At 40.8% G+C, this 14,924-nt stretch overlaps 1 protein-coding gene and 1 long non-coding RNA gene across 2 annotated transcripts in view; one reads left to right on the top strand and one right to left on the bottom strand.

Annotated features, from left to right (window-relative positions):
- Nucleotides 1-14,924, bottom strand: part of rsph3 (radial spoke head 3) — an 82,120-nt gene that overhangs the window by 29,771 nt on the left and 37,425 nt on the right. Inside the window, exons 4-6 of the mRNA XM_072581083.1 lie at nt 14,226-14,371; nt 9,075-9,278; nt 3,019-3,181 (exon numbers count right to left, since the gene is read on the bottom strand). Coding sequence (XP_072437184.1) covers nt 3,019-3,181; nt 9,075-9,278; nt 14,226-14,371 — 513 coding nt within the window. The remainder of the gene's footprint in view (nt 1-3,018; nt 3,182-9,074; nt 9,279-14,225; nt 14,372-14,924) is intronic.
- The window catches only part of LOC140483119 (uncharacterized), a 62,273-nt gene that overhangs the window by 17,279 nt on the left and 30,070 nt on the right, over nt 1-14,924 (top strand). The window lies entirely within an intron of this gene.

Here is a 14,924-nt window from a genome sequence, read left to right as displayed (position 1 = left end):
ACCAAATTCAAGCTTGAGTCCAAGCTTTTTACTTCAATCACTGGTAACTGCATCAGCTGCTTCTCATAAGAAACTGGAACTGAAGTTGTACCATTAATCTGTAACGGTTTCCTAGTTTAGGATTTTAGTCTAAGCAAGGTCTTTTGCAAATTTAAGGGCTGAAGTCCAGAGTGAAATTTGTTTAAAAACTGGTTCTGCGACCACGGATATGGCCACACCGGTATCATCCTCCATTAAAATCAGATGACCATTTAGCCAGAATTTATTTTGATTGGTTCTAATTTGGATGTTGTTCAGCAATTCAAACATTCCAAGTCAGCTGTAGGTGGAGTTTCCAGGATATGAACTCTCCTTATTCAATTTAGGTTTTGTAGGACTCTTTAGCTGTCTAGAGTCCACATGCCAGCAGCAACTACAATGGCTTGCTGGCCCAGATACTGAAAAAAATTTTAAATGTTTGGCTGAGGCTTGGCTTTGTTTTGGGGTTTTTCTGTGGGTCAACGTAGAGTCCTTCTGAACAGGAGTGAGGCTATGCAATTGTCTTAACTCAAGTGGTGTTCCCTAAGCTCAGTCAGATCAGCAAAGGTGTCCACCTCCATCAGAATAGCCTGCAACTTTGAGAATATTGTGTGCAATTCTAGTCTCTTCCTATAGGACAGATGATGTGAAATTTGAAAGGGTTCAGTAAAAATTTAAAGATGTTGTTAGGGTTGGAGGATTTGACCTACAGGGAGAGGTTGAATAGGATGTTTTCCCTGGAGCATTGGAGGCGGAGGGGTGAACATATAGAGGTTTATAAAATCATGAGGGATAGGATAAATAGACAAGATCTTTTCCCTGGGGTGGGGGAATCCAGAACTAGAGAGCATAGGTTTAGGATGAGAGGGGAAAAATTTAAAAGAGACCTAAAGGGCAACCTTTCCATGCAGAGGGTGGTGCGGGTATGGAATGGGCTGTCAGAGGAAGTGATGGAGGTTGGCACAATTATAACATTTAAGAGGTATCTGGATGGTTATATGAATAGGAAGGGTTTAGAGGAATAAGGGCCAAGTGCTGGCAAAATGGGACTAGATACGATTAGGATATCTGGTCGGCATGGACGAATTAGACCGAAGGGTCTGTTTCCGTGATGTACATCTCTTTACTCTATGATTCAAAGACATCTAGATGCCCTTTCTAATCCCATCTTCTTGCACACAGCCTATAGCCCTGCTGATCTAGCTGCAGATCCTAGTACTTTTTGAAAAAGATTTTAAGGTCTCTGCCTCCACCAGCAACTCAGGCAGCAAATTCTAGACAGCTGTTGCATGAAAATGTTTTTCCTCATATCCCCTCCAATCCTTCTGCCATTTAGCTTGAATCTGTGACTCCTGGTTTTTGAATTGTCTGCCAAGGGAAACAGGTTCTATCTTCTACCCCTCACAATTTTGTATACCTCAATAATATCACCCCTCAGCCTTCTCTGTTCCAAAGGTCCTTGGACTCCAGAGAAGTACCAGAGGTTGGAAAAGTACCAATGTGACACATCCTTTCATTCGGAAGGGAGGCAAAAAGTAGGTAAACATAAGCCGAGTGGCCAAACATCAAGTGCTGGGAAAGTATTGAAATCAATTATTAAGGAAGTAAAAGCAGAACATGCGGAAAATCATAATCTAATTAAGTGTATAAGGGAAATTATGTCAGAATAATTTATTAGCATTTTATGGAGAAGTCTCAACCAGAATGGATAGAGGGAAACCAGTAGATGTATTGTATTTGGACTTCAGAAGGCGATTGACAAGATACCTCACAAAAGATTTAGTCATAAAATAAGAACTCATGGAGTTGGAGGTTATATACTGGCATGCATAAAGAATTGGCTAATAGGCAGAAAATAGACAGTAGGGATCAGGGGTTCTTCTTTAGATTGGTGACCCCGATTTGACAGTGGTTAGTGCTGGAACAACAACTGTTTACTATATATGATTTGGAGAAGGAAGTCAATGTTCTGTAGCCAAATTTGAAAATGACACAAAAATAGGACAGGTTGTAAGAAGGAAACAGACAGCTAACAGTGAGATATTAATAGGTTAAGGAACTGGACGAAAAGTATGCAGTTGGGAGTATAATGTGGGAAAATGTGAAGGTATTCATTTTGGAAGGGAAAACATAGAACAGAGTATAATTTAAAATGGAGAAAAATACTGCAGAAAGCTGCAAAACAAAAGGGACTTGGGGGCATTTGTGCATAAAACACACAGCAGGCAATTAGGAATACTAATATTATGGTGGCCTTTATCTTAAGAGGGTTGGAGTATGAGAATTGGCCACCCATACTGCAACTGTACAAGGTGCTTGTGAGACCACGTCTTGAGTGCTGACTGAGATGAGGAGAAATTTCTTCTTTCAGACAGTTGAGCATTTTTGGGACTTCTTGCCATAGAGAAATGTGTGCACAGACTTGTTGTGTATATCCAAGGCCAAAGTGGATAGATTCTTGATTGGTTAGGGGAATTAAGGGTTGCAAGGAAAGGGGAGAGAAAGTCGAGGAATGATGACGAGGAGGAATGTCGGATTAGCTGTGATCTTACTGAAGGCTGGAGCAAGGTTGATGGGCCAAATGGCCTACACGAGCTTAAAATAAAGAGAAAATAATTTTAAATAGTTAACATTACCAATGATTAGAGGTACTCATTACATAGGCAAAAGATGGAAGCAGTGAACACATCATCCTGATGAGAAACATAGTACAATACTTGATAGAAAATGAGATTTTGTTTTTATGGCGGGGATGGGATGTGGAACAGCAGAGCATTTGCAGTGACAGTGAAATAAAGGCAGGGCCAGTTTCAGTATGGGGGAAGGAGAAACAGAAGAAACAGAATAAGGGAGGGCACTCACAGGAAGGGAAGATGCAAAAGGAGTAACAAAGTAAAGAGATTAATAATTCCCAAACTGAATCTATTTGTTAGAAGAATAAATTTAAGCAACATTTCTTTGCAAAGATTAGTGTGACTATAAAATTTGTTAAAGGCAAACCTCTCTCCACAGGGTCATAGAAGTAACCATTATCCCGAAGAGTAGTGAAAACTGTAGGAATTAGGTCAGCTAAATATGTTTGGGCAAATGCACGGGCTGCAATCTTATCTGAAGTGTCCTTTTCCTTCTTTAGCACTTCCTGCTGTTGTGCCATGCGACGTTTCTGTAAAATACCACATAGTACTCAAATATTACTTAATGAAACATCAGTACTATACTTGTTGATAAATATATTGACTATCTTTGCCACAGTTATCGTACTAACAAAGAACTACAGTGGATTAACATTTATTAACAAGGTGAGTTGACAATATGGAAGATACACAGTGGATAAAGTGTGGATAAAGTGGAGCTGAGAAAAGCAAAACAGGTCAACACTATCAGAGGAGTGGGGAGTCGATGTTTCAAGTTAGAACCTTTCATCAGGACTGATGAAAGGTTCTGATCGGAAACGTTGACTCCCCTGTTCCTCTGATGCCGCTTGACCTGCTGTGCTTTTTCCAGCTCCACACTTTATCTACTGACTTTCCAGGATCTGCAGTCCTTACTATCCCCAAGGTACACATTAGTGCAAGCAGTGGTAATGAACTGAAAATGAGAAAACTAGAATTACTTCTGCATAATTCTCAGTATCACGTTAGAGCCTCGTTGGTTGAAGACCAGCAACAGGATATCTTACGTTATCCGGTACCTCAGATCAAGTATGCTGCGTAGAAGGTGAAAGCTACAGGACTGCTGTTACATGCATCAGGTTTTTACCCCAAATATGGGTCCAATCAAAGTCATAAAAAACATCTTCTGCAACTATTACCAAGATGCACTAGCTTTGCTGGTCCTTCTTGCACGTTCTGTAGCTACTGAAGCATTATGTTCTTCCAATACCTCTTTTTTTCTGTCCAACTGAGTGGACCTGCCCTTATTTTATCCCATTCTTGACTTTTGAATCATAGCCAGGAAATCTCCAGCAATGGCCCCATTGCTGGAGATGCCAGGAACCCTGACTTGGTTCACTCCACTTGCTTATCTTTAAGCAAAATTATGCTGAGGTACAATACACCACTCTACTCTTCCATGAACTTTCATTGTCACTGTGGTGATTATCCATACGTACAACATCCAGTCTTGTAAGGACTTATTACATAAATTAAAACTTTGCAGCTAATATAAAACTCAATAACTACTTCAGGATTATTTGGCATTTGTGACAAATCACATTTATATGGCACTTTTAACAGAGAAACATGTTAGGCATTTCATAGAAGTTTAAGTGCTGCCAACCACCATGAATTTGTTACTATTGTGAAGTCTTCTCCTGTGGTTATTTATTCAATTATTGTACCATTCATAACTGGATACAAAAGTTTGCTTTACAGCCTTAATTGTGTGATTACTTAGCTACATTTAGGATACTTCTGCTGCACGCAGATCTGTGTTATAAATTTCCTACCATGAAGGATAGGAGTGAATGAGTTGGATTTTGGATTGCAACATTTGGATTGTAGTCCTGAGACAAACAACTTAACTCCAAATTTATTAGGTGAACTTCAAGTTTTACAGCTGGAATTTCTCATGTTCAGTCTCTAGATTTCTATTTCAACCACATATCATTATATATGTTCTTCAGTGCATTTTCTTTGGACTGACTATCTTCAGCTGTCTAAATTACCTTCTGGCATCAGAAGATCACTGAGATGTTTGTTGATGATTGTGAAGTATTCAGTAAAAATCACACCTCCTCAGACACTGAAGCAGTCTGCATGCAGCAAGATTTCAAGAACATTTAGACTAGATAATCAGAAAATTTCCTTTACACAATTCACAAATTCCTCTCCAGCTGGGGCAGCACGGTGGTTCAGTGGTTAGCACTGCTGCCTCACAGCACCAGGGACCCGGGTTCAATTCCCACCTGGGGTGACTGTCTGTGTGGAGTTTGCACATTCTCCCCAAGTCTGCATGAGTTTCGGTGCTCCGGTTTCCTTCCACAATCCAAAAGATGTGCAGGCCAGGTGAATTGGTCATGCTAAATTGCCCATAGTGTTAGGTGCATTAGTTGAGGTATAAATATAGGGTAAGGAATGGGTCTGTGTGGGTTACTGTTCAGAGGGGCAGTGTGGACTTATTGGGCCAAAGGGCCTGTTACCACACTGAAGGGAATCTAATCTAAATACTCAAGTCCCCAAATTGTGGTGGATAAGGCAAGCTCTTCAGTTTACATGGTTCTACTAGTCACAGGAAAGACCAGCTGGTACCATGTAAACAAATTAAAAGCCTATGGCACTTAACACAGCTGCTCTCACCACCTTTAGATGTGTATGGTGGATGACACTGTGACAACAGCAAGTGACAAGACCAAGATTAGCCCAGACCAAGGAAACCACTGACAAATATCATCTCAGTCAGATTGCACTCCTGACAAAATTTATACTCTCCCATCCCTTTCACTGACTGCAGCTTCAATGCCTAAGGGACCCCCAGATGATCTCAGTGACTTAATGGATTAGATTAGATTCCCTAAAGCATGGAAACAGGCCCTTAGGCCCAACAAGTCCACGCTGACCCTCCGAAGAGTAACCCACCCAGACCCATTTCTCTCTGATTAATGCACCTAACACTATGGACAATTTAGCATGGCCAATTCATCTAACCTGCACATCTTTGGACTATGGGAGGAAACCGGATCATCCGGAGGAAACCCACGCAGACACGGGGAGAATGTGCAAACTCCACACAGACAGACAGTCACCCAAGGTTGGAATTGAACCTGGGTGAGGCACTGCACTGCACTGCACTGTGAGGCAGCAGTGCTAACTGCTGAGCCACCGTGCCGAGGACTCTAACAGATTGGAACAAATTGGTAGTGACTGACAGCATGGATGTGTTACATACTCCCAACAGAACTCTCCAATTACTCTCTGATAGACAAGGAAGTCGAAGACCCCAAGTCCTTATAACTCAGACCCCAGATGGCATATCCACAACATGGTTACACAACAATACTAAAAGATTAGTACAAACCAGGGAAAAACAAACTGAACCAGGTGGTCAGAATGAAATGTCCAACATTTAGGGCACCACCACTAGAGGGAGTGATAGACCATGGACATGGCAATAGGGAGGCTACATTACGTCCAAGACCCCAGGCAGAAGATGACAAACTGATGAGCCTGTTGGGTGCCTGTTTAATGAATGCATTAAACCATTCATCCAGATAATGTAACAGCTTCTGGTAGCCACCCAAGGCACAAAGTCACTGTTTGATGGTCTGAACTGATATGCACTTTCACACCTCTCTATAGTCCCAGTAGGACCAACTCAAATTCCTGTATGCAATGATGGGATTAACCAGGTTATATTTGGTCATTCATTGGATATAATCTCCATATCAGAATCTGCCCCATCGTCACAATGGCCTAGGGTAGTCTTATCTTCATATTTCATTCATGGGTCACAATGACCACTTCTTCACATTTAGTTTGTTGGCCATAATGATTGCCTCATTTCAATTGTTTTTTTCACACCCAGTCCATATTCAGGCCGTTTAAACCTACAAACTCCCATCACTGGAAACCGAGGTTGGAATTTACCAGTCACCTAAACTCAAATTAACATTCCATATGTGGTTCCTGTTCCTTAACAAAAAAATGGAGGAAGTTTAGGGTGAATGCACTACACCTGTTCTAAACTATTTAGATATTAGATAAGGATAACAAGCCCAGGACAACTATGACCACATGGAACATAATCAAGATCTACTTCATCGGGATTATTATCCCGAAAAACAACACACAAGAAACACTGAACAGATTATGGTTTGGCTCACTGGACGCAGGCGAATGTGAGGATGGTGTGTTATGGGTACACCCCAATAAAAGTATAATTTGGGTGTAACAACCAGCCGGCAGTATATAAGAAAACAAATGGGAGCTCAGATGATTGCTACCAGAGCATAGAAATCATGGGTGAGGATTCTCAAACAATAGGTGCCCCGAGATAGGATGCTTAGCAAATGGCCCAAAAAATGGATTGGCACTCTGACAGCGATGCCCCAGGAGATTCATAAAAGGTGTTGGGAGGATTTCTGGAACTGGGGCTCCAATGTATAAATCCATCCCTGGGTCCACCTTGTGTCACATCTGTCTGTGTTGTTAATCCTGGTCACCCTGGTACACCTCACCCATCCTCAATGTCAAATTTGCCTGGTGGAGAAGACAATTATCACAGAGACTGAACATAGAGACTCACTCAACTCATGGCCTCCACAAGCTTATTAAAAGCTATAGCGACATAATATATATTTGTTTAGTCTCATAAATATTCGTTTATCCTATTGTTTGTATAAAATGTTCTCTGGATTATTAGTTCATTCGTACACAGTGACCCTTGCTTGATCTCTGTTTGCTCCGGTTTTATAATGTTCGTTTGATTTTCTTTTGTTTTGGTTTCTCCAATGTCTATAATTCTAATCTACCATGCTTGCTTGATTAGCCATTAAGTCCGAATTTGGATATTCCATTTGGATATAGTTTGATCATGTTTGATTGTTCCTAGTTAGATGTGATTTTCCAATATGCTACTTGTAAGAGTTTAGTTGTTTAAGTGGATGATCATACAGTCACCATTAGATTACTTAGTGTGGAAACAGGCCATATGACCCACCAAGTCCACAATGACCTTCCGAAGAGTAACGTATCCAGACCCATTCCCCTACATTTAACCCTGACTAATCCACTTAACACCGTGGGCAATTTAGCATGGCCAATTCACCTGACCTGCACACATCTTTGGATTGTGAGAGGAAACCAGAGCAACTGGAGGAAACCCAGGGAGACACGGGGGAATGTGCACACTCCACACAGCCTGAGGCTGAAATCGAACCCGGGTCCCTGGCACTGTGAAGCAGCAGTGCTAACCACTAAACCACTGTGCTGCCCTAACAGTTATGGTACACTGAAGTATGCCAGTCATCATGTGATCCATCACATGTCACATTCAGGATCAAGAGAATGGACTGTGGCTGGAAAGGCTGCTCTGAATGGTGGACATCGGGAAAAAAGGGACAATAATTGAGGCATGCTGGGAAATTGAGGCAAGTCTTAGCCAAAAGTGAATGTGCTCAAAGACAATGAAATAAACAAACAAACTGATGAATCCAGACAGCTTGCAGCAACAGACAGATAGTATACCATTGACTCAGCAACTGAAGAAAATAGAATATGCACTTCGATTTGAATTGAATGGAGTTGACTGGAATGCCATCCCCAGGACAATCAGAAACATTGAGATTTTTACCAGACCTTTATCTGGGAAGGGCTATCTGACCTACGTGCCCTCAACATCTCCAAGAATGGATGCCCAAGGACCATCCTGCCATTGATATGTCGACACCTGGTTGGTTCCAATTGATCAGGGTGATCGAGACCTGATTGATCTATTGGTGGACAGCGAAGATCTTCCCAAAAGGCACGAACGCTTCATCGTGTAAGAATCGCTGCAACACCACCTTTCAGGGGCACTAATTCTAGACCAACCAGTTTAAAGGGAAGACATCCCAGGACCACCAGGAGAAGATGACCAGATGATCATTGCCTAGACCAAGATCTAGTGTGGTTGTATATGATCAACCAGCATTAAGTTAAAGTACAAGATAGTTTATTAGATTTATAGTTTAAATTGTTAGCTTGTAGTGTATTTTGTTATTATAATATTGTGTTAAATATATAAATATTATCATTTATTACTATTAAGTGTTGACTTTCAGTTTCTTGGCTAGATGGGAGTTAAACTGCTGCAGGTGCAACACTAGCATCCTATTCAACAGTTTAAACATTCATTCCCTTCACGACCAGCACTCAGTGGCAGCTGTATGCTCCTCACAAACGGTGCGATCCACTCAAGCTGTGCTTCAGGAATTTTCCAGTCCTCTTTTGAGAGCACCTTAAAAATTAGATTCTGAAAGGGCGCTAAGAATTGTCAAAATAGCTAATATAATATCGACTGGAAAGAGCGAAAACAAAAAGTATTTCACAAAATAAACCTTATATTGGAATGACCTATACCTTTTCCTCTCTGTGTCGTCTCTCCTTCTCTTCCATACGTTGTACTTCTGCAAGCTCAGCATTGCGAAGCTCCTCAAAGTCACGTTGCAAAGCGCGCAGGTGAGCCAGTTCCTCTTCCTCCATAACCTCTAGTAGAGCTTGTTCAATAGTTTTTCCCACCAGTACCTCCAACAGTGGTTTCACTTCAATGTCAAAGTCAAAGAGCTGGTAGGCAAAGGAAATTGAATCATTGTGGCAACATGAAACCTCAATATCAAATCCACCCAACCTACTTACTAAACAGTTAGAAGCGTCACAGACAGACCTGCGTCACAGACAGACCTGCGTCACAGAAAAAGGCCTTTCAGCCCATTGGTTTTGATTGGCACGGACACAACCACCTAACTATTCTAATCCTATTTTCTAGCCCTAGTCTTGTATACCTTGGCATTGCAAGTGCACATCTAAAATACTTAAATGTTAGGAGGGTTTCTGAATCCACCACCCTTATGTGGTTCCAGATTCCCAACACCATCTGGGTGAAAAAGCATTGCCTCATAGCTTCTCTAAACTTTCTTCCCCTTATCTTAAATCTATGACCGTTGGTCATTGATGTCTCCATTAAGGGGAAGGTTTCTTAGTATCTACTAAGTTTGCTCCTCAATTTTATGCATGTCATTTGGGTCACCTCTCAATCTCCTCTGCTGTAAGGAAACAAACACCAATCTGTCCAATCTCTTCAGGACGGAAACTCTCCAGTTTAGGTGCACCCTCTCCAGTGTTATCATATACCTTCTAGACTGTGGATCCCAGAATTGCAATCAATGCTCTGCTATTATCAAACCAATAATTTACAGTTCCAGCATAAACTCCTTGCTCATGACAGCATTCCTTGGCTAATAAATACAAGTACACCACATGCCTTCTTAAACACTTTATACATATGTCCTGATATCATAGGGGACCAGTATACATGCACAGCACTTTTCCTCTCGATGCTCAGTGATTCCCAGGGTCCTAACGTTCATCATGTATTCCCTTGCCTTGTTTGTCCTGCCCAAATGCATCATCTCACATTTATCCACATTGAATTCCCTTCTTCTATTGCCATTCTATTGCCAAAAAATGAAAGTCTCATTTCTTCAATGCACCTCTTGATTTAGCATATTTGATCTAATTCTGGCTTAAACAAATCTGTATACAATTCCAGCAGTACTTCCTCAAACTTGTAATCTAATCCATGTATATGTATACTCCTTGTGCACGTAGGCTCTGAACATCAGCATTAGATGCTCCACACCTTTTAAAGTGTTTTCTATAACACAATGGTTGTTGTACATTTTTAGATTCAAAGTTAACAACTTCACACATTCCCACATAATGCTCCATTTGCCACTTTGTTGCATATTCACTTAGTGTAGAGAAGAGTGGCAGTGGAAAAGCACATCAGGTCAGGCAGCATTTGAAGAGTGGGAGTGAGTCAACATTTCCAGAGTAAGCCTTCCACCATATTCACTTAACCTAACCACATCATTGCAGCCTCTGTCTTTCTTACAGCTAACATCCACACATAGCTTTGGATTGTTAGCAAATGTAAATTATGCTTGTTTGCTCTCTCTTCAATATCACCTGATATAGAATTGTAAATGAATGAAACTCCAGCACTAATTTTTGGAGGCATTCTCCTAGACACAATCTGCAAACTTGAAACATGTCCTGTTCACATGTACTCTTTGCTTTCTCAGTCTGGAACCTACCATTCAATATATTCCTCTTCCTAACACCACATGACTGTATCTTGCATTTTAAAGTTGTGTGTGGTGTGTTATTATCTGCATTAATATCCATATACTAATTATGTGCTCAGAAACTGATATTTGTCAAACATGGCTTCTCTTTCATTAAGTCAATTTGATTTTATCTGACAATCATAGTACAATCATAGCATTGCTAAGACTTGTTTAATAAAAAAAAATCCACCATTTTTCCAGTTACTGATGTGATGTTAGACTAACCGACCTGTTGTTCCCAGTTTTCTTTTCTCCCTCCTTTCTTGAAAGGCAATGCTAATGTTGCTAAAATCATACTGCAGGGATTATTCTCAAATCTAGGGAATTTTGGAAAATTGTTATAGTACAACTTAGCTATCTCTTTCATAAATCTAGAGTCTTAGGTCATCTGGTCAAAGGGATTTGTCAGCTTTTAGTCTCTAGAGTATAGTCAGTTCTTCTATAACACAATGGTTGAGTTTTTGTGCAACCTTGTAATATAGAAAAGTTATGCTTAGAAACAGCATCTAAAGTGTTGGCAATGTAATCACATTACAGCCAACACGTTTTAAAAGTTCGCACTTTAGAAACAGTGACTCCAATTCATCAATCACATTACAGTGAATTTGTGTTGAAGAACTGCACATAATAGTAGAATGGCCTGGTATGTCATAATTTTGCCCAGTCGATATTTTAATTACTTAAGTTTCTTTGCTAGTTTCTAAAACTTTCTCAAACTTTAGCTCTACTATTATATTACATAACATTAGATGCCTCTTTCCTTAGTCTACGCACAACTTTATTCAAGCCACAGATGCTCTCTCATTGGAGGTTTTTTTTTCTTAGAAATAGGAACATATTCTCGTTGAACATCTTGAAATTCTTCATTCGCTGTTCCCACTTTTTATTTACTGCTATCATTTTTCATCTTTAGACAAAATTTAGCCAACTTTTCCCCTCACACCAGTCACTGGCTTTATCTAAGATTCTTGTTTTGGAATTGAGTATCACACCTTCAATGTGCTGGAAGATTAGAGGTTGGCTAATGTAGTACCATTATTTCTGAAAGATGGTAAAGAAAAGACAGGAAATTACAGTTTAGTGAGCCTGACATTAATAGTGAGTAAGTTGTTGCAGGGGATTCTGAGAGACAGGATTTACTTGCACTTAGAAAGGCAAGGACTAATGAAGGATAATTAACATGGCCTTATGCATGGAAAATCATGTCTCACTAACTTGATTGAGTTTTTTTTAAGAAGATCAATGAAGGCAGAGTGGTAGATGTTGTCTAAATGCAATTCAGCAAGATCTTCATCAAAGCTCCCAACGATAGGCTGATTACCAAGGTTAGATCACATGGAATCTAGGGGAGCTAGCCAACTGAATACAAAATTGGTTTGACGGTGGTGGTAGAGGGTTGTTTTTCAGACTGGAGGCCTGTGACTAGCGTGTGTCACAAGGATTGGTGCTGGGTCCACTGCTTTTCATCATTTATTATAGGAGGTGTGGTTAGCAAGTTGCAGATCACAGCAAAATTGGTAATACAGAGATATTGAAGAAGATTGTCTAAGATTACAATGGGATCTTGATCAGAGGGGCCAATGGACTGTGAAGTCGCAGATGGGGTTTAATTTATATAAATGTGAGGTGTTGCATTTTGGTAAGGGAAACCAGGGCAACACTTACACAGTTAATGGTAAAATCCTGGAGAGTGTGACCAAACAGAGACTTAGGAATGCAGGTCCATATTTCCTTGAAAGCAGAGTTTCAGGTAAACAGGATTTTGAAGAAGACGTTTCGCACACTTGCCTTCATTGGTCAGAACATTGAGAATAGGAGTTGGGACATCCAAAGATGTGTAGGTTAGATGAATTGGCCGTGCTAAATTGCTCTTGTGTGAGGTGCATTAGTCGGAGGGAAATGGGTCTGGGTGGGTTACTCTTCAGAAGGTCACACTGTAGAGAATCTAATCATATTGCAGCTGTACAGGACATTTGTGAGGCCACTTTTAGGCTACTGCATTCAATTCTGATCTCCCTGCTATAGGAAAGATGTTGTTAAACTTGAAAAGGGTCAGAAAAGATTTAAGGATTTTGCTGAGATTGTAGTGTATGAGCTACAGGGAGAGGCTGAATATGCTGGGACTTTGTTCCTTGGAGTATCAGAGGCCAAGGGGTGACCTTATAGAGGTTTATAAAATCATAGGATGCATGGTTGGGGTGAATAGCCAAGATCATTTTCCTGAGACTATGGGAGTTCAAAACAAGAGGGCATAGGTTTTAGGTAGAGGGCAAAGATTTAAAAGGAACCTGAGGGGCAATTTTTTCTTGCAGAGGATGCATGCATGGAATGAGCTTTTAGAGGATGGTGGAGGTAGGTACAAATACAACATTTAAAAGGCTTAATAGAACCCCTACACTGTGGAAACAGGCTATTTGGCCCAACAAGTCCACATTAATCCTCCGAAGAGTAACCCACCCAGACATATTCCCCTACCCTATTATTCTACATTTACTCTTGACTAATGCACCTAACCTACACATCCTTGAACACTATGGGCAACTTAGCATGGCCAATGCACTTAAACTACACATCTTTGGATTGTGGGAGGAAACCGACCACCAGGAGGAAACCCACACTGAATGTTTGTGTGGAGTTTGCGCAGTCGTCCAAGACTGGGATCGAACCTGGGTGCCTGGCACTGTGAAGTAGCAGTGCTAATCACTGAACCACTGTGCCGCATCTCGATAAATACATGAATAGGAAGAATTGAGAGAGATATGGGCCAAATGCTAGCAAACGAGATTAGATCAGTTGCTGCGGATAGTTGGTTGGTGAGGATGAGTTGAATTGAAGGGTATATTTCTGTGTTGTATAATTCTGTGACTCTATATGGAATTTGCCTGTACTTTGATTACCTTTTCCTGGAGGATATTTTCAGATTTTAATTTGCCCTGTGCCAACATAGGGAGGTGGGGTCTGGGGCTTGAATCACACCATGACAGATGATGGGATTTGAATTCAATTAAAAAAAAACTTCTGGAATATAAAGCTAGCCCAAATACAATTGCAACCATTGCCAATTATAAAAATCCATCTGGTACAATAATGAACTTTAAGGAAGAAAACCTGCCATCCCTACCAGATCTGGGTCTATGTGTGACTCCATATGCACACAATGGGTTGAATCTTAACCGCAATTAGGGTTGGGTAACAAATGCTGGCCAACCAGCAACACCCATATTCCATGAACGAGTAAACACCGTGCTAGATCTAAAAACATTAACTAGAGCATTTATCACTATGAAAATGCCTTTTAAAAGGTCATGATCTAGACTACTTTATCAATTTTATTTATAACAATCTCTCTAAATATATCCTCTACATGCTATGTGTAACATACTTCTCCTTCTTCAATCTGCGTAGCAACATCCTTGCCCGTTTTTCCAGGGATAAAGAGGGGTGTTTGTGGTTTATCCAAAAATGCATCTGTTTGAGTATCAACATCAACTTCTTCTATGCGATCACTGAGTTCTTCCAGATACAATTCTGATCAATACAGAAATTAGGATTAGCTTGGAACTTTAGTGCTAATATTAATTCAAACTTGGCATTCATAAAAGACACATCCTATATCAGGTTCTTCTTACCAATTTCTTTTCTTGTGAGGTAGCAGTTACATAATTATTAATCGGAGAGGTCTGACAGTGTATATAGGCAACATTACAGTTGGCTGCAAGTGACATCAATGCATTCAAAGTTTGGGAGAAGATTTGTAGCTCGGGTGCTCATTGTTGTGGTTCTGTTCGCCGAGCTGGGAATTTGTCTTGCAAACGTTTCGTCCCCTGTCTAGGTGACATCCTCAGTGCTTGGGAGCCTCCTGTGAAGCGCTTCTGTGAGCTTTCCTCCGGCATTTGTAGTGGTTTGAATCTGCCGCTTCCGGTTGTCAGTTCGAGCTGTCCGCTGTAGTGGCCGGTATATTGGCCACTACAGCGGACAGCTCGAACTGACAACCGGAAGCAGCAGAGACAGGCCACTATAAATGCCAGAGAAAACAGCACAGAAGCTCTTCACAGGAGGCTCCCAAGCACTGAGGATGTCA

This window comes from Chiloscyllium punctatum, chromosome 11, assembly GCF_047496795.1.
Source record: "Chiloscyllium punctatum isolate Juve2018m chromosome 11, sChiPun1.3, whole genome shotgun sequence".
Taxonomy (NCBI): domain Eukaryota; kingdom Metazoa; phylum Chordata; class Chondrichthyes; order Orectolobiformes; family Hemiscylliidae; genus Chiloscyllium; species Chiloscyllium punctatum.
This window is presented reverse-complemented; position numbering and strand designations above follow the sequence as displayed.